At 42.4% G+C, this 27,469-nt stretch overlaps 1 protein-coding gene across 6 annotated transcripts in view; it reads left to right on the top strand.

Moving 5' to 3' along the window:
• The window catches only part of LOC117457732 (diacylglycerol kinase zeta-like), a 112,014-nt gene that overhangs the window by 34,800 nt on the left and 49,745 nt on the right, over positions 1 to 27,469 (top strand). For 4 of the 6 annotated variants that reach the window (XM_071205120.1, XM_071205121.1, XM_034097962.2 and 1 more), the window contains exons 1-19: positions 240 to 329; positions 10,922 to 12,023; positions 14,116 to 14,224; positions 14,616 to 14,711; positions 16,767 to 16,844; positions 18,564 to 18,620; positions 18,714 to 18,782; positions 18,865 to 18,936; positions 19,016 to 19,129; positions 22,012 to 22,083; positions 23,214 to 23,312; positions 23,481 to 23,563; positions 23,801 to 23,861; positions 24,298 to 24,411; positions 24,554 to 24,691; positions 25,041 to 25,119; positions 25,233 to 25,288; positions 26,798 to 26,860; positions 27,018 to 27,091. In XM_071205120.1, coding sequence (XP_071061221.1) covers positions 11,101 to 12,023; positions 14,116 to 14,224; positions 14,616 to 14,711; positions 16,767 to 16,844; positions 18,564 to 18,620; positions 18,714 to 18,782; positions 18,865 to 18,936; positions 19,016 to 19,129; positions 22,012 to 22,083; positions 23,214 to 23,312; positions 23,481 to 23,563; positions 23,801 to 23,861; positions 24,298 to 24,411; positions 24,554 to 24,691; positions 25,041 to 25,119; positions 25,233 to 25,288; positions 26,798 to 26,860; positions 27,018 to 27,091 — 2,357 coding nt within the window. In that variant the 5' untranslated portion in view covers positions 240 to 329; positions 10,922 to 11,100. Of the gene's footprint in view, positions 1 to 239; positions 330 to 10,921; positions 12,024 to 14,115; positions 14,225 to 14,615; positions 14,712 to 16,766; positions 16,845 to 18,563; positions 18,621 to 18,713; positions 18,783 to 18,864; positions 18,937 to 19,015; positions 19,130 to 22,011; positions 22,084 to 23,213; positions 23,313 to 23,480; positions 23,564 to 23,800; positions 23,862 to 24,297; positions 24,412 to 24,553; positions 24,692 to 25,040; positions 25,120 to 25,232; positions 25,289 to 26,797; positions 26,861 to 27,017; positions 27,092 to 27,469 lie in introns of those variants that run through there. The other 2 variants (XM_071205128.1, XM_071205125.1) reach the window with 1 other exon arrangement.

Raw genomic sequence — 27,469 nt, 5'->3', positions numbered from 1 at the left:
AGAGTGTGTGTTCCTCACACTGTGCAGAGAGAGAATGTACCTCACAGTCTCCGAGCTGCTTCCGCTTCCCCTCAGTGTGTGTGTGTGTGTGTGTGAACATTTGTTACAACTTTTCACCGACTCGTTCAGGAAGTACACAAAGTTATTTTCGTCCTCTCTTTCTCTCTGGGCCACACCCACTCCCTCTCTCTCTTCCTCCCACGCTCCTGCTGTGTCTCTCGCCCTCTCCCCCTCTCTGCTCCACATCTGCTGTCAGAGCTCAGTGCAGTGTGAGCGCGCCACATAGACACATGAGAGCTCGGATGGATACGTCTCTCCGCCTTCATCAGGTCTGCTTTCTCATTTCAAATATTCATTGGGATAAACAACATTGCATAAGATGAAGTTCCTCAACTATTGCATCTAGCAAGGCTGGAAGAAGTTTTGTGTTTGTGTGTATAGCATCTAGATTGAACAGTTTAAAGTGTGTGAAAGTGACCTGGTGCAGTGCTGTGCGCTTCTTAGTCTTCAGTCAGACAAAAGGTTAATGAGTCAAAGACAAGGTCGTGCCACCTCAGTGTTTCCCACAACTTCAGCGTTGGTGGAATAGTGGTTAGTGTTTTGTTCAGTGATATAGAGCAACTATCAGTTACAATAACATCTTTAAAAAACCAGAACATCATGTAAGCTTATCAAAGAACACTGAAACACACATCCTGGTGCATCCGACACACTGGGAGATCCGTGGTGTGCTAACACTCCACGTATTTACATTCATCCACAAGGCGTGATGAATACTCTGATAAAACATTGGGTTGACTAAGGTGTGAGGTGTTGGCACCTCCGCTTCTTTACCTCCTGTTTGGGCTCTCTGCATTCTTACGGTTCTGTTCTGGTTCCCTCTGGTCATTCTCGTAGTTGTTTCAATGTGTTGGAGCACTTGGCAGCCACACTTCAGCTGAGGGAAAACCTTTGCAAAGCTAACCAATGTTACTTCGCAGGACGTGTAAGCAGGAAACCATGTAAGGAACACAGTGTCACTGCCGGACCACTGTACAGCTGAGTCATTCCGATAGTGGTCTGTTTTTAGATGATTTGCATGCCCCCCCCCAAGAGGCAAAGACATCCCTTCTGGTTCATCCATCATGTTGGACCTTTATATCATCTCTTATCTTTAAGTCCCACTCCAATAGACTCACCCCTACAAATAGGGATGTCCCGATCACCTTTTTTTGCTCCCGATCCGATTCCGATCATTTGATTTTGACAATCTGCCGATACCGATTTTTCCCGATCCGATCTTTATGCAATGCATTAAGAGAAAAAAAAGGTAACAGATAACGGCTGGTCATCCAACCCGATGAATTCAGCTATCTAGGCTGTTATTGTATGGCCTTTTCACCGTTCTGGGGCAGTTTCTCTTTCCTTTTAGAGGTCTCTGAAAGTGTCGGTTGTTTCAGTGCCGTTACCTGAGTGGCCGCTGTGTACTCGTCGTGTTGTTGTTGGTGTTTGTTTCTCAGGTGGCGTATTAGATTGGTCGTGTTGAACGTAGAACGTAGCTCTGATCTTTTGAAAATCACGTGATCGGCTCCGATCCCCGATCACGTGATCGGATCGGGACATCTCTACCTACAAAGGTTCAACTGTGTATTCACACACACCATACACACCCTATGTACATCCATACACACATCCCTGTCTACGTACTGGATGCATTAAGAGGACATTAATAATAGTTGTATTGGATAATGGATTTCTTATAGTCTTGTTTGTTTGAGCCTTAGACAGGTTTATAAAAGAAGCAGTTGTAAGTTATATTGTTTAACTGTTTTATTTCTGGATTGTGGTCAGTACGAGTGGAACCACTAAGTCAATGAATGATTTATATCAGAGGCGGAAGCTGAATAGCGAGTTAAACATTGAGTGAATGAGGAGCTTAAATATATCGAATTTTCTCATGTTACACCTACTTTGTGATGTGCAAGTGTTGCTCACACATCGTCTTACTGGCTGCCTGTGTTAGTGATATTTACAGAGGTGCATGGCTTATGATTAAGATGACCTACGTGCGTGTGTGTTTGTAGAGATGCGTGTTTGAGTCATTCCGGTTATTATGCTGACATGAGGGCTGCTGTGTAGACCTTACACATGTCAGCAGCATGTAGGCTGAAGGAGAGAGGATGGTGGTCAGAGGCTGCTGTGTAGACCTTACACATGTCAGCAGCATGTAGGCTGAAGGAGAGAGGATGGTGGTCAGGGGCTGCTGTGTAGACCTTACACATGTCAGCAGCATGTAGGCTGAAGGAGAGAGGATGGTGGTCAGAGGCTGCTGTGTAGACCTTACACATGTCAGCAGCATGTAGGCTGAAGGAGAGAGGATGGTGGTCAGAGGCTGCTGTGTAGACCTTACACATGTCAGCAGCATGTAGGCTGAAGGAGAGAGGATGGGGGTCAGGGGCTGCTCTGTAGACCTTACACATGTCAGCAGCATGTAGGCTGAAGGAGAGAGGATGGTGGTCAGGGGCTGCTCTGTAGACCTTACACATGTCAGCATGTAGGCTGAAGGAGAGAGGATGGTGGTCAGAGGCCGCTGTGTAGACCTTACACATGTCAGCAGCATGTAGGCTGAAGGAGAGAGGATGGGGGTCAGGGGCTGCTCTGTAGACCTTACACATGTCAGCAGCATGTAGGCTGAAGGAGAGAGGATGGTGGTCAGAGGCTGCTCTGTAGACCTTACACATGTCAGCATGTAGGCTGAAGGAGAGAGGATGGTGGTCAGGGGCTGCTCTGTAGACCTTACACATGTCAGCATGTAGGCTGAAGGAGAGAGGATGGGGGTCAGGGGCTGCTCTGTAGACCTTACACATGTCAGCAGCATGTAGGCTGAAGGAGAGAGGATGGGGGTCAGGGGCTGCTGTGTAGACCTTACACATGTCAGTAGCATGTAGGCTGAAGGAGAGAGGATGGTGGTCAGAGGCTGCTGTGTAGACCTTACACATGTCAGTAGCATGTAGGCTGAAGGAGAGAGGATGGTGGTCAGGGGCTGCTGTGTACACTGCACACTGCACACATGTCATGTGAGGTGCTGAGCAAGGGATAGTGTTTCAGTTGATGTTGTCACTTGGTTCCTTCTTTAGAACAGTGTAAGAGGAGGGCCTGTGGAGGAAGATCCCAACAGGTTCCTCACGGCTGACAGCAGCAGGAGGGAGTGGAGTGAACCGCAGCCTGCTGTCCGTCTCTGAGCTACATTCACACACTGCACACGGCACCGTATCTCCACCAATGGAAGAACATATAGCCAGCTCCACAAAATTGCAACACGAGGTATCTCAATGGTTTATTGTAGTATCAGGTGTATTTAATAACATCAAAACCTGACTTCTGGAAAGGTCTATATTCAAGATGGCTTTCATTATTCATCCCAGTCATGCAAACTCCATCTTTTTGTACTCTCGGAATCCAATAAGCATATTTTTAAATTATAGTGATTATAGTATAGTTCACTTTCTGTGGAAGCGTCCAGGAGATTTATTTTTACACCATTAAGGAATACATTGTAGTACTGTGAAATGAGTCAAAACAGGGCTTCCATCTGAAGGCTTTATTAATATTATTTGTATTTTATTAGCTATAAAAAAAAATGTCTTCCATGTTTTTGATTATCATCTTTTTTCTTCCATCCACACTTAAATGTAGTGGTCACACTGTTGACAGACTGACACTGCGCCACATATGTTATAGAGGAAACAGAACAGCTGGATGGCTCTCATGTTCCCGGAGGTGTTTAGTTCCTTGCTGTGGTTGGGATGCTCACAGTGTTGGTGAGAAATGTGACGTGTCCTGTCATGATCTTCACTCCACTGTCGACATCTGCAGTATTTAACAAGACCACCATGTTTCCTGTACAGACATGATGGAAGTATAGATATATGAATTATGCTTTAATAGGCGTACATGATTTAACAAAAGACATGACAGAGCGCTTTTTGTCATCAGATAAAAGAAACGTTTGTCATTGAGTTTTCATTTAATTGAGATATAAACAAACTTCAGACCATCAGTAATATCTCATATATTTATGAGAGAGCACCCCCCTTTATACCAATCCTTTTATAGTAACAACAGCTTTATCCAGTGACTTGTTTTTGTTTCTGTCAGCTGTACTTGTAGCTAGTGAAGAAACAACATCTCTTTTCACCTTTCCATTAAATGATGTTTTCTTACGGATAGCAGAGTGTGTTTCTATGCATGCCACACACATAGGAATAAACCCTTCATGGTTTCCTGATGAGTGTTGACTTGGCTGATGACTCACAGAACTGCTCCCCGCGTTTCTATTCATCTACCCAGGTTCTATTCAGCCGTAACATGACACCCAAGCTCGGGGGGGGGGGGGGGGGGGGGGCGAGGCTTGGCTGCTGACCTTGTTCTCTCTGTATGTTTGTTTACTGAGAACATGGCAGTAATCGGGATGGGGGGGTCTCAGCAGGTTCCTCCAATCGTAATCAAGGGAATCTCCCCCCCCAGAGACAAAGCTTACCCTATGGATTCTTCTGCTCAGAGAGAAGAGCTAGCTCTCCCTGCATTGCTACGGTGAGCTCTCTCACAGTTGAGGAAAACCACATTGCTCTGTGTGTCTCTAGCACTATTTTTCATGTAAATATTTAATCCAGCAGCACATAGTTCTGGGTAGTCTCCCCCCCCGAACACACACACATACATACAACCTCCCCCCCCCAGTTGCTCATTCAGCAGAGCTTTTGAGCCTTTTCTTCCTATGAACCAGTTTTCGTGTGTGTGTGTGTGTGTGTGTGTGTGTGTGTGTGTGTGTGTGTGTGTGTGTGTGTGTGTGTGTGTGTGTGTGTGTGTGTGTGTGTGTGTGTGTGTGTGTGTGTGTGTGTGTGTGTGTGTGTGTGTGTGTGTGTGTGTGTGTGTGTGTGTGTGTGTGTGTGTGTGTGTGTGTGTGTGTGTGTGTGTGTGTGTGTGTGTGTGTGTGTGTGTGTGTGTGTGTGTGTGTGTGTGTGTGGTGTGTGTGTGTGTGTGTGTGTGTGTGTGTGTGTGTGTGTGTGTGTGTGTGTGTGTGTGTGTGTGTGTGTGTGTGTGTGTGTGTGTGTGTGTGTGTGTGTGTGTGTTGTTGGTTGGTCAATTGACTGAAGGGTCTGAAACGTTTGGTCCATTTGGAGTAATGGCACCTTCAGGATAGCTTTATATATGTTGGGCATAACAGATGGTTCTTCATATTTTTTGGGGTGGTTCTGGAAGTAGAGGAAAAGTCAATAACCCAACCAAGCTAAGGTCTTGGGATTGGTAAATAAAGCAGAGCCTTACAGTGAATAAGAATGTGTAGGATAGTTAATGAGTGGGAATATTGTTAAACGTTTGATGACTCCTGATGATAAGTGTTAGGGTTTTAGAAGACCTTTGAAAGGAGTCTGCTCCCTCCAGTGGAAGTCTATATGACTAGAAACAAGAGACAAGAAGATGTTCTCCTGCCTCCATATGCAGATATTAATATCTTTCTTGTGTTTGATGTATTTATTCAGCCAAACATAGAGCGCTACGCTGTGTTAACAACATGAGAATACACACTATTGGGTAATGCTCTCGTCTCATCCCTTTATCACTTTGCCCCGATATGGTAGGGGATTATCATGGAAGAAGACAGCAGTTACATAACAGTGGGTAAACACTAGGCCCAATATAGTTTAGAGGGAATGGATATAAAATATCAGAGATAAGCAGGTTTAATATGTCTCCGCTGAACATTCATTCTGAAGAAAGGTGCAGTTGTTGCCCCTTCTAAAGGAAAAACAACCCAGACTCATCTCAAATCTTCCATTTGTTGGAAAATATTAATTAAAATGTTTTGATTAAACAGAACAACTTTTTAAATGTACATTTTAATATTCTTTTGGACAGATTTCACTGTCTTCAGATCCCATCTATAATGGTGTTCAGTGTTAAATTATGTTGGAATGAATACTGATTCAGGTAAAACATTACTTTGGGTGCAGCCTTTGATTCTGTGGATCATACATGCTGTAAAAGTGGCTGGGGTTACTTGGCAAAGTGCAAAGGCCAAGGTTATGTTATTGCCATTGGTGATCATCAATCTAAGCATAAAACTGCTATGACATGTGGCGTCCCCCAGGGCTCAATTCTTGGCCCACTATTCTGTACATGCTCCCTTTAGGTAAAAGCATACATGGCGTCAACATTGTTTATTAAATCTACAAAGACAGCACTCGAACAATGCTAAGAGCAAGTGAATAGCTGGATAAGTGTCCTTCAGTTAATAAAGATGGAATACAAATGATTATTTAGGGCAACAAGAAGGAAAGAAGGTACGTTATTGCTCAGGTCGATTTCGGGGAAAGACGTTGGGCCAAGTTCTATATCTCGTTGTTTAAAAAATGTGAACTTCTGCAACATTTAATAATCTTAAACAAAAAATAATTACTCCTGTTCTTAGGTATTTACACTGGCCACCAGTCATTTAAAGAACAGCTGCCACAGGAAGTGATGCTGCTAGCTTTATATTACGTTATTATCTTTGACAAAAATATATTTCTGATCTCCATGAAAACTAGATCGCCATCTTGGATTTTTGAGAGGCTAACGTGCTTTTGCAAAAGAGTAACGTGCATGGAGTATTTTGTGCCAATTTTAGTACTTGTATTAGGGCTGCTCAATTAATCGTATTTTAATCGCAATTACGATTTTGGCCTGCAACGATTATGAAAACAACATAATCAAAATAAAACGATTAAAAAAAAAAAAAATTTAAACATTTTATTATAGTTTTTTCAGTTGAATTATACTTAAAGTTCAGGGTAATTAACTGTTAAAAACATACTGTTCACATTTTTTTTTTCAATAAATGGATTTTTTCAAAGTAAATGGATAATCGTTTTTAATAATCTTGATATCAATTATTGACTGAAATAATCGAGATTATGATTTTTGCCATAATCGAGCAGCCCTACCTTGTATCCACAGCACTAAATGGCTCATACAGTTCATATTTCATCATAAGTCGGACAGAACAATCAAACATGTTATCCTTTCAATGGGGTACACTTGCCTGATTAGATCCCTCCATGTCTGTGTTTGTGGCTTGTATGTTGAACAGGAAAACAAAGTGTAGTGGTGCCACAATCCAGAGGTGGACCACCCTTAAAGAGCCTGTGACACGAGTTTCCCCCATCATCCAAACCCATACATTTGAGTAAATATTGTCCCCTTGAAAACCGTTACTGAACTGATTTTGGATATTTGTACTTTGATAACCATTAATCTGCCCTTCAATGTCGACCATTTTCTGGATCTTCTCGGGGATTCTTCAAGTCCCGCTGATGTGTGACGTCATGGCGGGCACAGCGCTCCAGCTGCACCGTTCAGGATCCCAGCATCTGCATGTAAACGCACGATGGCGCACACAGCAGCAAGCTCAGACAGCGATGACAGTTTAATTTTGAACGTGTCTGAGAGCTCATATGAGGCTGAAGGATCGGTTTATGTTGTATCTGTTAGACGTTTAGGAATGAGGTGCGTCAATATGGGCGATCATACGGTCATGTAGCCAGTGGTGGACTGGGACTAAAAATCATCCCGGGACTCTCGACCGGCCCACTTCGGTACCGCTAGTAAATTGTCAACGGGGGGAGTGGGGGATGTGCTAGTGACTTATCCGACCGGCCCACTTCGGTACCGGCCCATCGGGATTCGTCCCGATGGCCAGTCCGCCACTGCACCCAGCCCAGCCCACGTACACTGTTAACGGGGGGAGCCTCGCTGCGGGGAAACGGTGGACCTCGTGTCCCGATCGGAGTGGGAATAATAATAATAATCCGTGCATTTTATCCATTAATTTCCCCAACATTGTGGTAAAAAACCACACGTTTAATCCATGTTGGTGTACTACAACTACAAAAAGCATCGGTTTGTTTTCTCATCAGGAAATGCAGACCGGCACAAACAAACGATTTTTAATCATCATCCTCACGATCATTTAATGTATCATATGTTCGCCGAATTGACATGAAAGCACTAATAAATGTAGTTTCATCCACTTGAGTTTACAACTACAAAAATAATCGATTTGTTTTTATATCACATCCGACGGGAGGAAATTCAGCAGCTCCGATTTTAATCCTAATGTAATCATCATCTTCACCACGATCATTTATGTTTATGTCGCCGAATTGACATGAAAGCACTGACAAATATGAATATACTGTAGTCAACTTCATTAAAACTTTATTAACGTGCATAAACTCAGTAATTCACCATTTCTACGCATGACAACACACTTTGTCCGTGTTTGGCTCTCTCGCCGCACAGTGAAGCGTTCCCGCATTGACGTCACTTCCGGCTTCCCCCAAAACTTCAAAATGAATTTCCCCGCGATAATTATTGATATTTATCGGAACGGTATCGCACCTTCTTTTTTAAACTGACGGTTCGAGATGACTAGTAGCCCAATATTTCATTGCACAACAGTTGTTGGGAGGCTGTCACAGGCTCTTTAAATCCTCAGCGTAATAAATAAATAATTATTTGAAAAATAATTGCATATGACCTCAAACTATAGCCGTCGTGTGTAGCTTTATGAAATCCCTTTACCACTGTGATGACCCCTGACCTTTGTGACGGGGCATTATGAGACGGGGATTGTTTAATGTCAGTGGTAGGGGGGGGATTAAGTGAAGCGTGCAGATTTCCTGTTAGAGTGATAGTTTCAGAGCAGAGATCTAAGCAGCTCACTCTTTGATCCTGCACATCTGATGTCTTGTGTTACATGATATTCTATTCTGTGGGAGTCGGTGACAACACTGATCACATGTCATGTTTCCTGCCTGGTTCTCTTACCTACAGGCTCATCTGTCGTGCTGACAGTTGGTGGTGCTGTGGTCTGAGGCCCTGACTCATCCCTTCATGTTTCCTGTATGATAATTTGTAAAACTAAAACAACTGAACACATCTTCTGTTCATTTCCCTCTTCTTTAACCACCAAGCTCTTTTAGCCTTCGTAAAAGGTCATAGCTTTAAAGAAATGGACTCTGTAAACATCAGCAAACACAACAACTGTTTGTTCCCTTGCTGAGAGGTGAAACCAGACGGAGCAACAAAGTGAAAAAGTTAATGATTACAAAAGTAGTACTTTTTTATGCAAAATTGCCCATGTCTGACGGGGCGAGTCATCCTGGGCAAACACACACTAACAGTTTATTTCCACCATGTTTATGCAATGAATGGGGCCTTATGGAGGGTCTAATGCCTAGGTTTTGTTTTGTCATGGAAAGTCTTAAAGTCTAATGATGTAGATCTGTTCACAGTACCTTAGTCACGCAACAAGACAAATCGGCCAAGTGTCCATCTTGCACAGTGACATTTCTTATCATGTCCTTATGAAACATTGTGCGAACACATTGCTGATGATGGTTGGTTGTGCAACCATCTGATATATCTGTCTCTCTCTCGGTTAGCAAACCCTTCATGTCAGTTAAAGCATGTAGCAGGCAACTGAAGGCGCAACACACATTTACTTTATTTACTTTTCCAGACATGTCATTTTAGATTCCCATGTGGCTTGATTATGTGGAGCCACGGTTCAGATTGGTTGTCATGGTTTCGTCAGACAACTTACCTTCATATCACAGTTAATCAACATCAACAAACATAATCAACATTGATGATGAAAAAATCCCGTCACTGGCCACACATGTGGCCTTGCTTCTGTTTGTGGCTCAGTCGGTAGGGGCTTGGACTGTGAGCCGCAGGGTCGCCGGTTCAAGTCCCCGACCAGACCTAAAAATGGAGTGTGGACAGCTTCTTGGAGAGGTCCCAGTTCACCTCCTGCCCTGCCGTGGTGCCCTTGAGCAAGGCACCGGACACCCCCCTTTCCCCCCCCACTCCCATTGCTCCCCGGGCGCTGTACAATAGCTGCCCACTGCTCCTAGTACTAGACTCCTGGTGCTAGGGTGGGCCGCCACTGTGTGTGCTGTGTGTGCTGTGTGTGCTGTGTGCTCTGCATGTGAGACCATTAAAGAGGGTTTCCTCCCTCCTATATATATATTATACGTTATTAAGCTCTTTTTTGTATTTGTAGTTGAGTTTACTAAAGCTGTTTTGGAGAGATGTGGCCGTGGTGAATCCCACATGGCATCCCACATCTTCTGGCTTTCTTTTTCTTTGTAAATGTGGTAACTAAATTGTACATGTGCTGTAGTGTGGCAGCAAGAACGCCATGGTCTAAGGCGAGGTTTGCAAATGAGCCTTAACACCCGAGGCATGAGATAAGGAGGGCTAAAGTTACACTCCTGGTGAACATTCTTTGTAAGTTAATAACTAGGAGAGCTCACATTACATGAATAGTTTATTGTCAATTCCAAACGCTTCTTCATTTGTTGAATGAAGAAAGATTTCATTCTTTAAAAACACGCAAAGACGGGAAGTAAAAACAATGACCAAAAGGAAAACAGGAACCAGATAAACCAAAATATTAGGATCTTGGCACCAACTATCTTTTGACGAAGCTTTGAGGAAGCGGCACTGCATCAGGAATCCATTGATCTCATTGAACAGGATGGTTAAAGCAATAATTGAGGATGCAAATGTATATTTTATAATGGAAACACTTTATTTGGACAGTCCTTCAAGTGGTCTATAGAGAGATGATCATTTGTGACAATTGGTGTACATACCTACTTGTTCTACTCACTGACCCTCTGCTGTATAATGGAGCACAGGATGGGTGAGGAGTTCAGGTTCCACTAAAATGTGCCAAGTGTTTGTAGACGTGTTCATGAATGGTCACATGTCGATAACCCAACTCTTTGTAGGGCTGTCTAAGTCAGGTTTATCATTTGTATTATTGAAACAATTGACGATGCCATTTAGAGAACATTTTTTAAACAGAAAAGCCTGTTTGTCCCTTCAGCATTTCTAAAGGAGGATTGGAACAAAATATCTGGACTATCATCAATTATTATGGAGACCATGTTCGGATCTCAAAGCATCATCAGAAGACGGAAGGGGAAAGATGATACCATGTCCTTTAATTGAGTATAGATTCTCAGATACCACATATCATTTTTAGCACCATCCATATCTGCAGACATGATGGATTTCTTCTTCCGTGGCCGTCAGAAGAAACCGAAGCACGGCGCTGCTCTTCAGACCAGCAAAGCCAGGAGGCGCTCTAGTGCGGGTCTGCCTTCCGCAGCGTTGGTTCAGTCCAGGCGCTCCTCTGTGGGCTTACCTTCGGTGTGTGCCGAGCAGCGCCGGCGCCCCAGTGTGGGCTCATTGGTGGCTACTGGACAAAGGCGCCACTCCATCATAGAGGTAGGTTTAACAAGTGAAGCAGAGGGAGGATCTGGAAGGGGAACTGAGAGAGCAGATGGAGTCATCACGAGAGGAAGGCGGGGGTTTCAGTACAAACCTCACCATGCTCGTGGGGGCGTTCAGCGTGGGATGGCACTGCGATATCGACGTCCTTCTAGAATCAAATCGATTGAATCTCATTTATTCGGATCCTCTTTGTTACTTGCAAGTGTAGTCCAGATGGGTAGAGAAGTGAAGGAAGATGAAGAGGAGGACACCTCTTCCTGTTCGGAGTCTGATGGAGAGGAAGGGAGTGAGGAACGGGATATGAGCTTGAGGACTACACATTGGTACTTAACCCAGGCAGACATTATGGAGAACATTAAGCCCCGCCCCTTGCTCCGCCCCCCTCGCTGCCTGAGACGAAACTCCTCCCACCCCCTTCCAGACTCAGGTTATGGGGTTTACGGACGGTATAATCGACGTGGGTCAAGTCAAGTTCAGTGGACAGAGAAGATGAAACAGATCCAGACCTCCACGACCAGCCCCAGCCTGGGTCAGCTAGCCTCTGCGGGGCGGAGTTCCGAGGGGGGGGCTGCTCCAATAAACAGGGCCCGCTATGGCTCCACTCTCCAGAAAAGCACCTCTTCACCACTAGGGGGGGCCGAGGGAACCATATACTATGACCCTTATCTGGAAACATGGGAGAACTTCTTGACGTATGTACCACACACACACACACACACACACACACACACACACACACACACACACACACACACACACTCACACTCACACTCACACAATCATGTTTTACCTCGGAGATACATACAGTTTTTTAAGTCCTTGTATTGGCTGGCTCACACTTTCGTATATCACAGGATGACCATCATATTACAATGAAAACTATTTCACCACTCATTTTTGTGGTGAGAGAAAGAAAAATGTATAAAGTATAATGTGCATACCTTAAGCCCTTGCAGAGGATTTGTGCCTCCAAAGTATCTGAAACGAATACCCATACGTCTTTGAAATCTGCTGATAGTCATAGTCAGGGGAAGGGGGGTGCCGAGGGCCCTCAGCACCCCCTAGCGGCAGGCAGTCGAGCTCCTCTGCCTGCACTTCTTTTTTATATAATATTTTTTATTTCATCTCATGCCTGAGATATATTTTATATTATATATTATTATTCAAATGATAATTTAAAACTATAGAAGTTTTTAGTCGGCTGCTTTTAACGTGACGCACGACACAAGTGACAAGTAACTGACATGGCGCAAAAACGTATCTCGTAATTCTTTCTCACTAAAAACGCTAAATCTGATAGAAAGATTGAAATGGAAGAAGCAGGGGCAGGGCAGTGTAATATGGTAATATGTAGCCAGCCAGGAATTAGCAATGCCTTGATAGCCTACTTCAATGAATGTAAATTCCACATTGTTGGTAAAATAATATTTGACATCTTATAGTGTGTGTGTGCTCGCACTTTTGTGCGCGCTCTATAGTGCCCGTAATAGCGTGCACTGGAGTCCGTTGTTATGCACTGTGTGTGTGTGGTTTTGCTCGGTGTATGTCCACGTCACCAAAGACCAGCTCTTAATAAGATGTATGTAAACTCCATCTTCTCTTTAGTGATCTCACATAATGTCATCTCATTCCATTTCCTTATCGCAAGAATGGTTATTCCATGGCGTGCACAATGTAGCTGAGCAGGTTTTATTTTCCGGTACATCATCCGTCTAAAAGAAGCTGCTTTTCCTTCCTCTGTTATTTTCACATTGCCTTTTGATCTCATATTCATACTTGGGTTTGAGATAATTTCCCTCTTCCTTTTAGGCTCTTTGCTGCTTTAGATTTAGTGCGTAAGTTTGAGCCAACACCTGTTGTTTAGTCGAATCAGTGCGAAAGCTTATCCAGACAGTTTGCTATTACGGTAAATATGTGGAACTATGAAAAATGTCTATAAAAACCAAAACAAACAAAAATAACCCTCCACTTCCTGTTGAACTTCACCATACAAATATCTTTTTTAAAAGCAGTACGGTGCTGTGTTGAGTTGTCCTCTTCTCTCTACAGCCCACACACATGCTGCTTCGCTTATTGATTTGTTTGTGTGGAAGTAAATGGTTGTTTGTCTGACTGTGAGTCAGTCCTGTGCAGACAATGGATGGATACAAAGTAGGTGACTTTTCTTTTGTAAAGTCTGTTGCGCAGTACGGACAATGGAGAGAGGACACTTGTGGCTCAGGTGTTATATGCATGGCTGTATTACTTGCCCAGTGTTAGATATATTTGACTAACCTCATTTCATGCTTCTATTTTAAGTTATTATTATTTTGTTAGTTACAGCTCCCAGGAAATAAAGCCATTGAAATATAATCAGATACACCATTAAGAGTCACATGATGGAATATAAGAAATTGACATGTTGATTTCACAGTAGTTTGTTAATTGGTTATCCAGAATAGTTTTATTTTATATATTTATTGGTATTGCCTACCTAATGTCTGGTATCCTGATTTCCGTTATACACACTGCTGTAAGATGTACATCTACAACACTGAGGAGAACACCGGCAGGAAGCACAGTTCACTCTGTGCTTCAAGTTTGATATGCTTTTATCTTGTGAATATAATGTTTGATCAGTAATATTTCACATCTTTAGTATCATTTTAAATATCAAACCCTTTCAAGTCTTTGTGTCAATGGCAGATCACACTTTTTACCTATGTTTTCTTGCCTCTTTTTCTTGAGTGCATTATCAGGAAGACATAGGAGCATTCACAGTTTTGGGTCTCTTTGTGTTTCCAGGAAAGCCATAGCTAAGTCGGGCCTGCAGACGCTGCCCTGCCAGCCCAGCACCTCCTCCCTGACCAGAACTGACTCAGAGGCACACATCCGCAGCACTTTGGACTGGACCGTGAGTAATACACACACACACACACACACGCACACACGCACGCACGCACGCACGCGCGCACACACACACACACACACGCACACCCTGGCTGTTTTTGCTGTCAGAGAAACAAATGTGTCTCTGAAATGTAGGTTTCGCGGTGAGACGGTCTGCCCTGATGGGAGAAACGGCTGAATAAGTCAACTGAGCAGGCATATTATTAACATCTATATTTAAACACCTATATGAACACAGTCGTGGACTGTAGTGCCAATGATTGCACAATCATCTACCATCTGTGTATGCTTCATCAGTGACCTCTCGATGCGAAAGTGAACCATCAGTGAAAGGAATAATAAGGTGATTTTCATGATGTGTTCTCCTGTGTGCCCCCCCCCCCCCCCCCCCGTAGGAGGCGGCTCAGTATGGAGATCATATCTGGTATGAGACCAACGCATCTGGAGACTACTGTTATGTGGGGGAGCAACACTGTATAGCCAGAGCACTGGTAAGTATCTCCTCTATCCTCTGTGCCCCCAACAATATTTCTACACGTTCCTTATCAATATATCGTCTTCAGTTGATCCGACAGGGTGTATGCGCGTCAGAGGCCTCATCACGGCCCCCCATAGTCTCCCATAGGCACCGTTTGATGGAATAGCTGTCGCTCTTTAGCCGATCACAGATGATCTCTGGTGTCACATGTGAATATCCTCCTCCTCCTCTCTATCTCCGTTCACCCTCTGACTCCTGGGCTCTGACCTTTGACCTTTTCCCAGCTGCTATGACTGGTGTTCACAGAGAGTGGATGTTATGTCCAGGGTTCATTCACTCCTTGCTGTTTTTCAAATGAATATGCTGCGGTTTCAAACAAATGCAGTACATAAACACAATAACAGTGTACAAATCAAGCATATATAGAACTATTTCATTAACTATTATGAAATGTATAAATACATATTTACAAGAAATATAAATACACAAGGAAGTAAGAATATGAGAAATTACTATCTAAAATAAATAAATATGTGCAACCTATCAAAGGTTCAACATTCAAAGGTTGCTTTATTGTCACAGTAGCTACAGTGTAGTCATGGCAATGCAAATCTTAAGTCCCAGGCTCCTCCAACAATTCAACATGACTATATATATTTAAGATAACAATAAAACTAATTTAAAACAATAAAAAGAAGAAACAGAGTAGAATAAAGTAGTGCAAGATTATGTTGCAAGACTCAATAAAGTTCAATCCAGCTGTGCAGTCATAAAAGGAAAGAAAATGTGTTGTAATTTATGTATTAAGTATATTCATTCTTATCATATATTACCTTACTATATTCATAGTGAAAAATCCACTTTTCCTCAATTGAGGTCACCAGTGAGACACTATTAAAACAATGAAATATACACGGCTATTTCATCGCACAGTCCTTACACTTCTCTGCTGAAAACCATTCCATAATATACCGAAGAAATGGCTGAGTAATAGTGAGACATTATGGGTGTTCTGCCGTTAAAAAGCGTGTGCGTGTTCCAGTCTGTGCTCCGTTTCCCCTCAGCGCTCACATCAGTTAAACATGTATACCTTCAGATGGCAATGTGACTCATTTAGAGAACCCACTCTGGTCTTTGCTTTAACACAGGGGTGTCAAACTCAAGGCCCGGGGGCCAAATCCGGCCCGCGACTTCATTTGATGTGGCCCCACAAGAGCTTGCAAAGAATATAATATGTTTGTTATACGGTTACATGGCGATTTACAGAAGCACGTTGCCATGGAGCACGATGCATCTCAGATTTGACTTTTTTCTTCTAAATATGCCTTTTTTCCCAGAATTTGCCCTTTTCTCAGAAGTGACTTTTTTCTCAAAATGTCACTTCTTTTTTATTTAGCTTTTATTTTAAAATCATTTTGTAACATTCTCACTGAAGAGACTTGCAATTATTTGCCCTTCTGCTTTCAGACCGAGTTAATTATGAAGTTATTACCCTATCCGATAATAATCCAATGCAGAGGCAATAATGTAATATATATAATACATTATTTTATATATATTCAATATTTATATATGTATTTTTATATAGTCTTAAAGTTACAACCGGCCCTTTGAGTGCAACCATAATGCGAATGTGGCCCGTGATGAAATTGAGTTTGACACCCCTGCTTTAACACCTTCTGCACCGTGATGCTACAGAGATGTGTTTCCCGCTGAAGGACCTCTGGTGTCATCACCGCGGTCACATCGTGGTATAATTGTACTCATGTCGGCTCGTATCACAGCCCATCACATCACACATACATGATACCTCACGAGTCATAAAGCATCATGTTATCATTCTAATTTCAGTACCAGCTTCCAGCCCACAGCGCGTCTCTTTCTGCAGCACAGGACTGCCCCCTGGTGGTCACATATATCATTACTGCCTCATTTTTCCCATTCAAAAAAACCCATTTACCAGCTGCTTATGATCATTAAACAACAACTGAATAGTACTTTGAGTAAAGTGGTTGTATGTGTGTGGTTGCTTTTTGTATTTCTAAACTGTGTTTCTTTGTGTTTCTAGCAAAAGTCTGTGAGTCGAAGGAAGTGTGCAGCGTGTAAGATCGTGGCCCACACCATCTGTATAGAACAACTGGAGAAGGTATATTTCTCTCTCATGGATTTTAAATAGTTATACTCAGGGAATTTACATGAGCTCACCTTTTAATCTCCTTTATGGAGACCTGAAGCCGAAAGACGCAGGTGTAAACCCTCCAGTCAGATACAGGTGGAGAAGAGATTGAAGACGGATGTTTAAAGCAATAAAGAAGGCTTACATTTTGAGTTGTCAAAGATGAGTTGTCAGATGAGAGAGAAGTGAGAAAGAGGATTATTTTAAACCCTGCGTCATGAAGCAAATCTAAAGTCAGATCCTGGGAATTTTATTTCACTATTACAGTTATTGTTTTTGTAGCAGAGGACAGTGCACGTGTCTTTAACTGTCCCTCCTGTTCCAGTTCCCCACATCTAGAGCCATTCTGTTGGATGCCACCCTGCCCCTCAATGACCCAGACTTTAGAGTGAGATACCCCCCCCACCTTACCTCCTCTCTCCTGGTGTGGGTCCTCAGTCTGACAGAAACAGGACAGGTGGTGTCTAGACCCTCACTCCAATCATACTTACCTCAAACTAAATGGGAAATTGAGTCGGACACACACACACACACACACACACACACACACACACACACACACACACACACACACACACACACACACACACACACACACACACACACACACACACACACACACACACACACACACACACACACCATTCTGTCCTTACATCCTAATGGGGTCCTTCTCTTTCCCCTCACCGTCTCATGTTCTGGTTGATCAAAGTTCTGTCACTCCTCTGAGCGGGTAACGTCTGTCCTGTTGGTTTCAGAGATGGGAGTCAATCCCACCTCCAATACATACCGAATCACCTGTGTCCAGATGATGATGATGATGATGATGATGATGATGATAGATACTTTATTCATTCCAAATTCAGTGTTGTCAAGCAGAGATGTTTGAGAGTGAAATTGTTTAAAAGATAGAATAAGATACACATATAATGAAAGTAAAATCAACTTTATACATATTCAAAGTAGAAATTATATTTATCACTAGAGTATCTAAATAATACACAATATAAAACAAAACTGAATAAATCAAAATACTCTACAATAGATATCAGAAATATATAGAATATACTACAAAGACAGAAATATATTGACATTGGATTATATATACATTAAATCACCCGGAGCTACTTCAAAATAAAAGCGTAAAGAACTACTACTTAACTAAACATCGTAAACTATATAATGAGAAATTGTCTTGTTATAAGCAAAGACGGCAATAAAATGAATGTTTAATTATTACATCAATGTATACCTCGCACACATCATTGATATTACAGCATGTGACCTCCGACTTTATGTTTCAATAGACATGTGGAAATAGGCTATGCATCATGTTATACATATGTACCCAATATGATATTGATCTGTGGAATCGTTGGGTGAGTCTGTTCATGGTGTGCATTTTAAAAACACAAAAACCCTTTTACTGAGGTGCCTGGCTCTTCATATGGTTCCTCTCCATTTCACCTCTTCAAAATCAAACGGCCTCTTCAGCCGAACCGCTTCTTCCCCCTAAAACACAATCCACCCGCCACCCTGATCCCTGGGAATCCCTCTGATCACTACTCTCGTCCACGTCTGTTCTGAAACTCCAGACTTCCCCTCGAACCGTATGAAATAATCACAGCTACAACTTTCTGACTGACACCTCCCGACTCTTCTCCCTACTCTTCCTCTGCTCTCCTGCAGATTAATTTCAGGTGTAAGCCGTCTTTCAGAGAATCCGGCTCTAGGAACATCCGCGAGGTGAGTTCTAGAAGCTTCTTCTCACAACTCAATGTTAGAAAAGGTAATCTCTTGAATGCTCTTTGAGGTAAATGACGGTTTGTGTGTGTTCAGCCCGCTGTGGTGCGTCATCACTGGGTGCATCGGAGAAGGCAAGAAGGCAAATGTAAACAATGTGGGAAAGTGAGTGAGATTTTTCTCTATTGACCAATAATTGAACTGTCAGTTGGAAGTCATATGGATCATCAGATGTTGTTGTGTGCAGGGCTTCCAGCAGAAGTTTGCGTTCCACAGTAAAGACATCGTGGCCATCAGCTGCTCCTGGTGCAAACAGGCTGTGAGTGTTTGGAAAGGCACTGAGTTACATTATTCTCCAGATGTCAGTTATTTGAATATGTCTTTATGTCCCTCTGGAGTACCACAACAAGGTGTCCTGCTTCATGCTGCAGCAGATTGAGGAGGCTTGCCCAATAGGAGCTCACGCTGCACTCATAGTCCCGCCCACATGGATCATTCGCGTCCGACGCCAGGTAACACTCACTCTGATTTACACTTTAATTTTATACAATTACATTTACATTTCAATCCACAAGGAAGATCCAGAGGTCGCATAGCAACAGCTGACCAATCGAAAGCAACCTTTTGTCACATAGTATTGATAATAAAGTTTGATCAATTGACAAACAGAAACAAAATTAGAAACAAAAAGTAATAAATAATAATCATAAATAGAAAGAAAATAAAAAACTGAAAGTAAAATAAAATGGTACCCACCGTTATGGGAAAAATATATATTTTTGTCACTTTTTCCCCGTTTCCTCAAATGATTTTCCTGAAGCCCGGTGGAAAAAGTGAGTCTTTCCATAACAAATATTTAGTTTAGTTTATTTTATTTTTTTCAAGCGTGTAAAACCAAAGAAAATACAAATGAAACAAAAGATGATAGACATGATACAGTACTATACAAATGAATGCAATAACAAAACTAAATATTTAATCAATAATTGAATAATCTGTAGTATCGTTGTCTGATATCAATAAACAACAAAGCTCTAGCTAATTACACGTCTGAAAAGGGGTCGGAAGAAGTTTACACTTATTTAATCCGACCCCTTCTCCCTTTACATTTTTTTTCTTTTTACATCTTAATGTGTTAACATACAATATCAATGTATACTTTAACCTTGAATAATTTATATAATCATTCATATAATATGTACAGGCAAGTTAGGAGAATTGTCTCTATATATTTATATATACATATGTACATACACAAATTCATACAAACACAAATTCATAAATAGAATACAAAACAAGAATATAGACAGTTATGGCTTAGCAGTGTCCTCCCTGTACCTGTACGTGAGAATTGTGTCTTTATACGTCTTTTTGAATAGTTTGATGTTTGGACATCCCTTCAGCTCCTCACTCACATTGTTCCAGATCTTCACCCCACAAACACAAACACTTCTCTTTGTGCCGCACCCTAACATTAGTGACTATAAATGAACCACGTAAATAATAATTCCCTTGTCTTTCATTGAACAATATCTGAATATTCCCAGGTCATTGAACGTGTTTTGCCTTCAACATGATTTGTGCAATTTGGAATTCAACAAGATCTGACAGTTTTAATAAATGTAGCTCTAAGAATAATGGGTTTGTATGATCCCTATAGCTGACATTTTTATAAGTATTATTGCTCTTTTTTGTAGAACAAATAGGGATTGTGTTGTAGTTGTATAATTACTGCCCCAAACCTCTGCACAGTAACTTAAATAAGGTAACACCAATGAACAGTAAAGAATGTAGAGGGAATTTAGATCAAGAATCTGTTTTGCCTTGTTTAATATTGCAATACTTCTTGAGACTTTGGAATGAATATGTTTTATGTGTGGTTTCCAGCTCAGTTTCTCATCAATTGTGATTCCAAGGAATTTATGTTATTTATCTCTCTCAATGAAAATCCCATCTATCTTAATGGATGCTAGTGTATTGCTATTTCCAAATATGATTAATGTTGTTTTATTCAAGTTTAATGATAACTTATTGCTGTTTAGCCATAACTGTAGTTTGCATATTTCAGCTGTGATCTCTTCCAATAGTAGCTGTGCATTGTCCCCAAAACAAAATATATTAGTGTCATCAGCAAACACATTTTTTTTGAGTACTGTCGATACATTGCATATTTCATTAATATACATAATAAATAGTTTCGGCCCCAATACTGACCCCTGGGGGACACCGCATGTAATATCCAAATCCACATGTAATGTCCACATTTCACAGATTGTTTCCAGTTGTCTAGAGATGGGTTGTCATGTTTGAGCCATTGTGTACTTATTGTTTCTATTGCAGACAGTTAGAATTCCAAATAGGTGTTTAGTTTTGAATTTGTGGGAATTAAATGAAGAGCCCAAAAATACATTTATCCCAATTAAAGGTGGGGTAGGTAAGTTTGAGAAACCGGCTCGAGATACACTTTTTGTTATATTCCATGGAATGCTCTTAACATCCCGATAGCAATGAATATATAAGTGCTTTGACAAAAAAGCCATACATAAATCTGTGTCATCTGTGGAAGCCGTAGCGCTGTAAAAAGCACGGCCCGGCTAAAATACCTGGATGGCCTACCTGCCTGTCAGCCTTCCATCTGTGCACACACTTATCTCGTGCCCTCATTGGTCATGTGCGCGTTTGTGTGTGTTGGAGGAGGCGCTCTGTAAGGAAGTGGCAGATTTTCTCCGGTTGTGTATTTTCAAATTCTAGCGCACTCGAGCTGGTTTCTCCTAAATTACCTACCCCACCTTTAAAGGCGATTTTTGTCTGTATCACAATTTCGTTTTCTGAATGAATCTAGTGCAAAAAGTGGCCATATAAGGACAAGCCCTGAACAAAAAGTAGTGATTGGCTGATTTTAAATGTCTCCACTGGTTGCAGGTTCAGAGTCCAGCGAGATGACCCAGAGAGAGATAAGTTAGACATTGATAATGGCAGTTGTGATATAACATCAAATAAGATTTTGTAAAAGTAATAGTAGTATAAATACAGTGCAGTGTTATTGCGACTGTTTTTAGTTATGTCTAGACTCTATGTGCATGTTCCCAAAACAAATGAAGAATTTAATTATAATCTTGTACTTGACCTTTTAGAAGATGGAGATAATCTTTTAGTCAGTTTTCAAAGTATATCGTATAAGCAGCTAAATACCTCTGCATGGGGGCTTTCTTCAGACTCAGACGGGCAGGTATGATGTAACAGTGAGTGAGCTGTTACACCTCTAACATGGATATGTCTTCTGTCATTATCATACTTTCCTGTTATCAAGAAGCCGGTGAGGTTTTGCACTCTGCTCTGAGTGAATTAGACCCAGTGATGTGCAGCTGCGCTCTCTGTTTGTGTCTCACTCCAGTCATCTATGAAGTCCAGTAAAAAGAAGAAGAGAACATCCTTCAAGAGGAAAAGCAGCAAGAAAGGAGCAGAGGTCAGTCCTGCACTGTCATCTGGATCTCTGTTGTTCTAAGGGACATGATGTGGGCTACGTTTGTGAACATGTCCAGATAACGTGGATTAAATAGAGTCCCAGGTTAACGGGCTGAATGGACTGTTGTGCTGTAGAGCAGTGCTTCTCAAAGTGTGGGCCGTGAGTATATTGGTAACATTTCACACTTAAAATAAATAAATAAATAAAAGTTTTCCACACTCTCGTGGAAATATCTCCGCAATGAAGCGAGCTTAAGTTTCAATTCAATTGCATGATATAGCCCAGCGCAACACCTTCGTCACACATGTTGCCACTTGTTTGTACCATTTCCAGGCGACTTGTAATCTCTTCTAGAAAAACTGTGTTTTTTTTATATTTCAAGAAGCGTATAAAACAAACAATGGATGTCTTTTATGAACATTTATCCATGCTGGAAGTAGATTTAGATGTTAGGAGTGGGATAGATATTATTATCCAATATATGCATCCAATGACGCATTGCATGAAGTCTGTTGATGAATCAGAGGCTGTTGTTTGGGATGCAAAAACCTTTTATATTTTAGTTTTGTAGGCAGACCATGCAGGCCAGCCCGATGGTCACCAAGGTTCATGTTTTAATAGCATTTTTACAAACAAAGCCCAGGCGAGCCTAACATGTGAAAAAATGGCTTAGACCTCAGAGAGTTAATCTTGGGCCTGCGACCATAGTTTTACTGTATTTTTCTTGTTTTGAAAATCCACAGCGGAGGTTTGTGTCGTACTCTGCGGTGTATTTTGCATTTCTCTCAGTAGCCAACGATCTGTTGGCTCGGACATAAACTCCCTAATAAATGATAGTAGTAAACTAGTCTACATTTCAAAAGAGGTGAAATGCTTGTATAATCTGTAGTTGTATTTGTATTGTTGATGTAATGTGTGAACGAGGCGATATAGAGAAGGTCAAGCTGTCATTATTAGGCTGTAATTTGTTATATACTGTTGGAGTGGTAAGCAGGCCTTTGTGTTTTTGGATATTTGTGGAGTTAGGTGGTCCTTGAGTGTTTTCGTATTGGTTAAGTGGTCCTTGGTATGAGGAAGTTTGAGAAACAGTGCTGTAGAGGATCTGAGCAGGTCATCTTCTTCTCTGACAGGAAGGACGGCAGTGGAAACCTTTTTTAATCAGACCCATCCCTTCACCGCTGATGAAGCCTCTGCTGGTGTTTGTCAACCCCAGAAGTGGAGGGAACCAGGTATGTAGGAACACGCATCACACCCAGCACTTTCCATGAACTGGTCTAAGAACTGGTCAACATGTCATCCAGTTAGTCACGCTTTTAGCTCACCGCTGCACTGTGAGCAGATTCTGGGTCAGTTTAGTCCTCGTCTTCCAACGTTGACTGGGTTTTTGTGTTCGACAGGGAACTAAGATCATGCAGTCCTTCATGTGGTATCTGAACCCCAGGCAGGTGTTTGACCTGAGCCAGGGAGGACCACAGGAGGGGTAGGTTCACACACACACACACACACACACACACACACACACACACACACACACACACACACACACACACACACACACACACACACACACACACACACACACACACACACCACACACACACACACACACACACACACACACACACACACACACACACACACACACACACACACACACACACACACACACACACCAATTAACATCTTCTGGTGATGTCATTAACCTGTGTCATCTTAGTTTGGAGCTGTATCGCCGAGTGCACAACCTGAAAATCCTGGCCTGTGGGGGGGATGGAACTGTGAGTAAACCCAGAAATACAATGAAGAGATGCTGTGGGTGGTTACTTAAATATTAATATATGAATATTTATTGGAAGGTACTTTTAGAAGAATGTGCAGTTAACCTGAAGACTGCCATAGTACTTTTTTCTCTATCCTGTCGAGACAAAATTAGCTTCATCCAGGATGTATATGTGGAATCAAAGAAGCATCACTTAACCAGTTAATTGATGTACTGACTACAATGAAAAAAGTCAAACCTTGAAATCTACGTACAAAGCGCGTGGTGCAGGGATTTTGTCTCGTAGATGATCTCCTTTTATTCTCTGGATTTAAGGAGTGGCTATATCATCAGCATGGACACATCTCATGCTATGTGATGTAATACCCCGGGTACACGGAACACTTCCTGTTTGTGAGGAGCATGCATCTCAGTATCTGCGTGTGTGTTCTCAGGTGGGCTGGATCCTCTCTTGTCTCGATGAACTGGCGATAAATCCTCAGCCTCCTGTTGCCGTGTTACCACTGGGGACAGGAAATGACCTCGCCAGGACCCTCAACTGGGGAGGGGTGAGAACAAAGTGACACCTGCTCATTGGCACCTTAAAGATACAGAACACATGTTTCTTAAGCTTTTAATAATAAAAAATCCCATCCCTTGTTCATACACACATGTGTGTGTATGTTTAATACAAGTGTGCATGTGTTCCAGGGCTACACAGACGAGCCTCTGTCTAAGATTCTGTCCCATGTGGAGGATGGGACTGTTGTCCAGCTGGACCGGTGGAATCTACAGGTTGAACCAAACCACAGTGCAGGGGCTGAACCCGACGAACAGCAGGCTGATAAGGTCAGCGCACGCACGCACGTCCCCACCTGACAGAACATTATGAAAGCTAACAGTTACAAGCTTTAAGCGCTGAAGAAGGGTTTACAATTTATTCAGAGATGTGAATTACACAAGGCCTTTCTGTTCTATTCTTTCTTTTATTCATTATTTATCAAACAATCACACCCTTTTTAAAAGATTGCGTCGCACCGAGCATCAGGGTCAAACTCATCCTCCTTGTGTCGGAGTGTGAGTTCTAAGTTATGTCCTGGATGTTTATTCTTGGACTTTATTCAAAATCCATTTCTTCTTCTGAAACGTTCCAACATGGCGTAACATGCCAAATACTCGTGTGTGTGTGTGTGCTCAGCTCCCTCTGGATGTTTTCAACAATTACTTCAGTCTTGGATTTGATGCCCACGTGACTCTGGAGTTCCACGAGTCAAGAGGTACATTCACATTCACACATGTCATAAAATGGCTTTAATATTGGTGTGATGATAAGATTATGGGAACAATTGCTAAATATGTATTCTTCTGATTACCGTGTGTAATGTTTCAGAGGCCAACCCAGAGAAGTTCAACAGTCGTTTCAGAAACAAGATGTTCTATGCTGGGGTGAGTCTGAACCTTTCTCCTTCATACAGGTTAAGAGGATAAGAGCATCATACTCGATCATAAAACGATGTTTTTTTTGAAGTCATGTGACCTTGCTGTAGTTCCTTTCAAATCAAGAATCAGAAGTCCTTTAAATGTATAACGTTACAACAGGGAACATTCAGTACAATATTAAATAAAAGGGCAAGCCCACGTTAATAACAATACCACTAATAAGTAGAAACAAGTCTTACTTGTTTCTACTTATTAGTTGTATTGTTATACATGGTAAAAAGTAGCAGTATTTAAAATGAGGACAAATGAAAGGGTGAGACTGTAGATGGAACAGACACAGCCAGACATTCCCACAGTAATACACCCTTACAGCAGACCGCTTGCTCTATTGTCCAGCTCGTCTTCTCCCATGCCTGGATCACTGTCGGGAGATAAGCCGGCTGCTCACAGAAATCTAACCGTGCGTCACGTCTACGTCTCAGTGTCCTTCTTTCACTGCTTGAGTTGTTCTCCGCAGTCTTCTCTCTCCAGTTGCTGCTTTTTCTCTTTTGGAAAAGTCGTTTCCTCTCCTGACGAGGTTTGGCTAAAACATTGGCTGACTTCACAGCAAGTCAGTGAATGTGTGTGATCTCTCTTCTTCCAGCCTGTAGTAATGGGCCAGGGGTTTCATGCTCACGGGTCGTTCAACACGTTTTAAAAGTCCTAACCTGTCGACGGGACACAGTGGTAACGTGTTTGTAAAACGAGAAGGAGGAACAAATTGAAAGAGTAAATGAATGTACAAAGTAAGAACAGTTGGTCTTGTTATGGAGTATCTGGAAGGTCACTCTCTCATAGGCAGCACACGGCCCCACGCAGTGTGAGCTTCCTGGAAGAGCCTTTCCAGTGTCTTTATCCACAGAGCGTGGGAAGGTGCTGTTGATGATTTCCATCTTGTATTAGACGTCTTTCCAGGCATGTTGCAAAGGCCATCAGGTCTGCTTTGAGCCTAGGCAAAGGAGGCGTCTCAAATACTACAGCAATGCGTTAGGCTCTATAGGCGACCTCAGACAGAGTAAAGGTGCAGTTATGAAGACAGGACAAAAGATCACACCAGCTGTGTCTCTGAAATGTCCCGGGGCCGTCATCACCTCAGGTCGCACCATGTGTGATGGTCGGCCCCTGGCTCCTTTATGTGTTGAACATGTGGGGAGTGATTGATCGTGTGTGTGTGTGTGTGTGTGTGTGTGTGTGTGTGTGTGTGTGTGTGTGTGTGTGTGTGTGTGTGTGTGTGTGTGTGTGTGTGTGTGTGTGTGTGTGTGTGTGTGTGTGTGTGTGTGTGTGTGTGTGTGTGTGTGTGTGTGTGTGTGTGTGTGTGTGTGTGTGTGTGTGTGTGTGTGTGTGTGTGTGTGTGTGTGTGTGTGTGTGTGTGTGTGTGTGTGTGTGTGTGTGTGTGTGTGTGTGTGTGTGTGTGTGTGTGTGTGTGTGTGTGTGTGTGTGTGTGTGTGTGTGTGTGTGTGTGTGTGTGTCATGCAGACAGCGTTCTCAGATTTTCTGATGGGAAGCTCCAAAGACCTGTCGAAGCACATCCGAGTGGTGGTGAGTAGCTGTCAATCAAACTGTCAGTCATTTGTATACAAACACGTCTTATGGAGGGGGGGGGGGGGGGGGAGCGTTGGGTTGCAGTAGAAGAAGAACATTTATTGTTGTGGCTGTTGTTTGTAACTGTCACTGTAACCCCCCCCCCCCCCTCCAGTGTGACGGGACAGATTTGACCTCAAAGGTTCAGGACTTGAAGCTGCAGTGTCTGGTGTTCCTCAACATCCCCAGGTGAGACCACTGCCACTGATACTGTCCCCGGTCCTGTGGATATAATAGTGTCCATCTGCAACAGATAGAAGACAGATGTTCTGGAGTAAGAACATTTGAACATAACAAAGGCAAAGTAAGGGATGAGGGCCATTCCCTCAGTGTTTAGGATAGTATCCTGTCCTTGGGTGTCTGAGACCCACCTGACGCCTATATCTACACACATCTTGATCCACACAATGTGACATCTGACGCAACTCTCTCTTCAGGAGCGAGTGATGCTTGACTGGTTCCAATATCAAGTGCATAACCTATATTTTGTGTGTTACAAATGATTGATCAACTTCTAAAAGTGTCATGACTGATCTTCTATAGACGAGAGGTCTCCCTCTGATGCAG

The sequence above is a fragment of the Pseudochaenichthys georgianus genome, chromosome 2 (assembly GCF_902827115.2).
Source record: "Pseudochaenichthys georgianus chromosome 2, fPseGeo1.2, whole genome shotgun sequence".
NCBI lineage: Eukaryota > Metazoa > Chordata > Actinopteri > Perciformes > Channichthyidae > Pseudochaenichthys > Pseudochaenichthys georgianus.
This window is presented reverse-complemented; position numbering and strand designations above follow the sequence as displayed.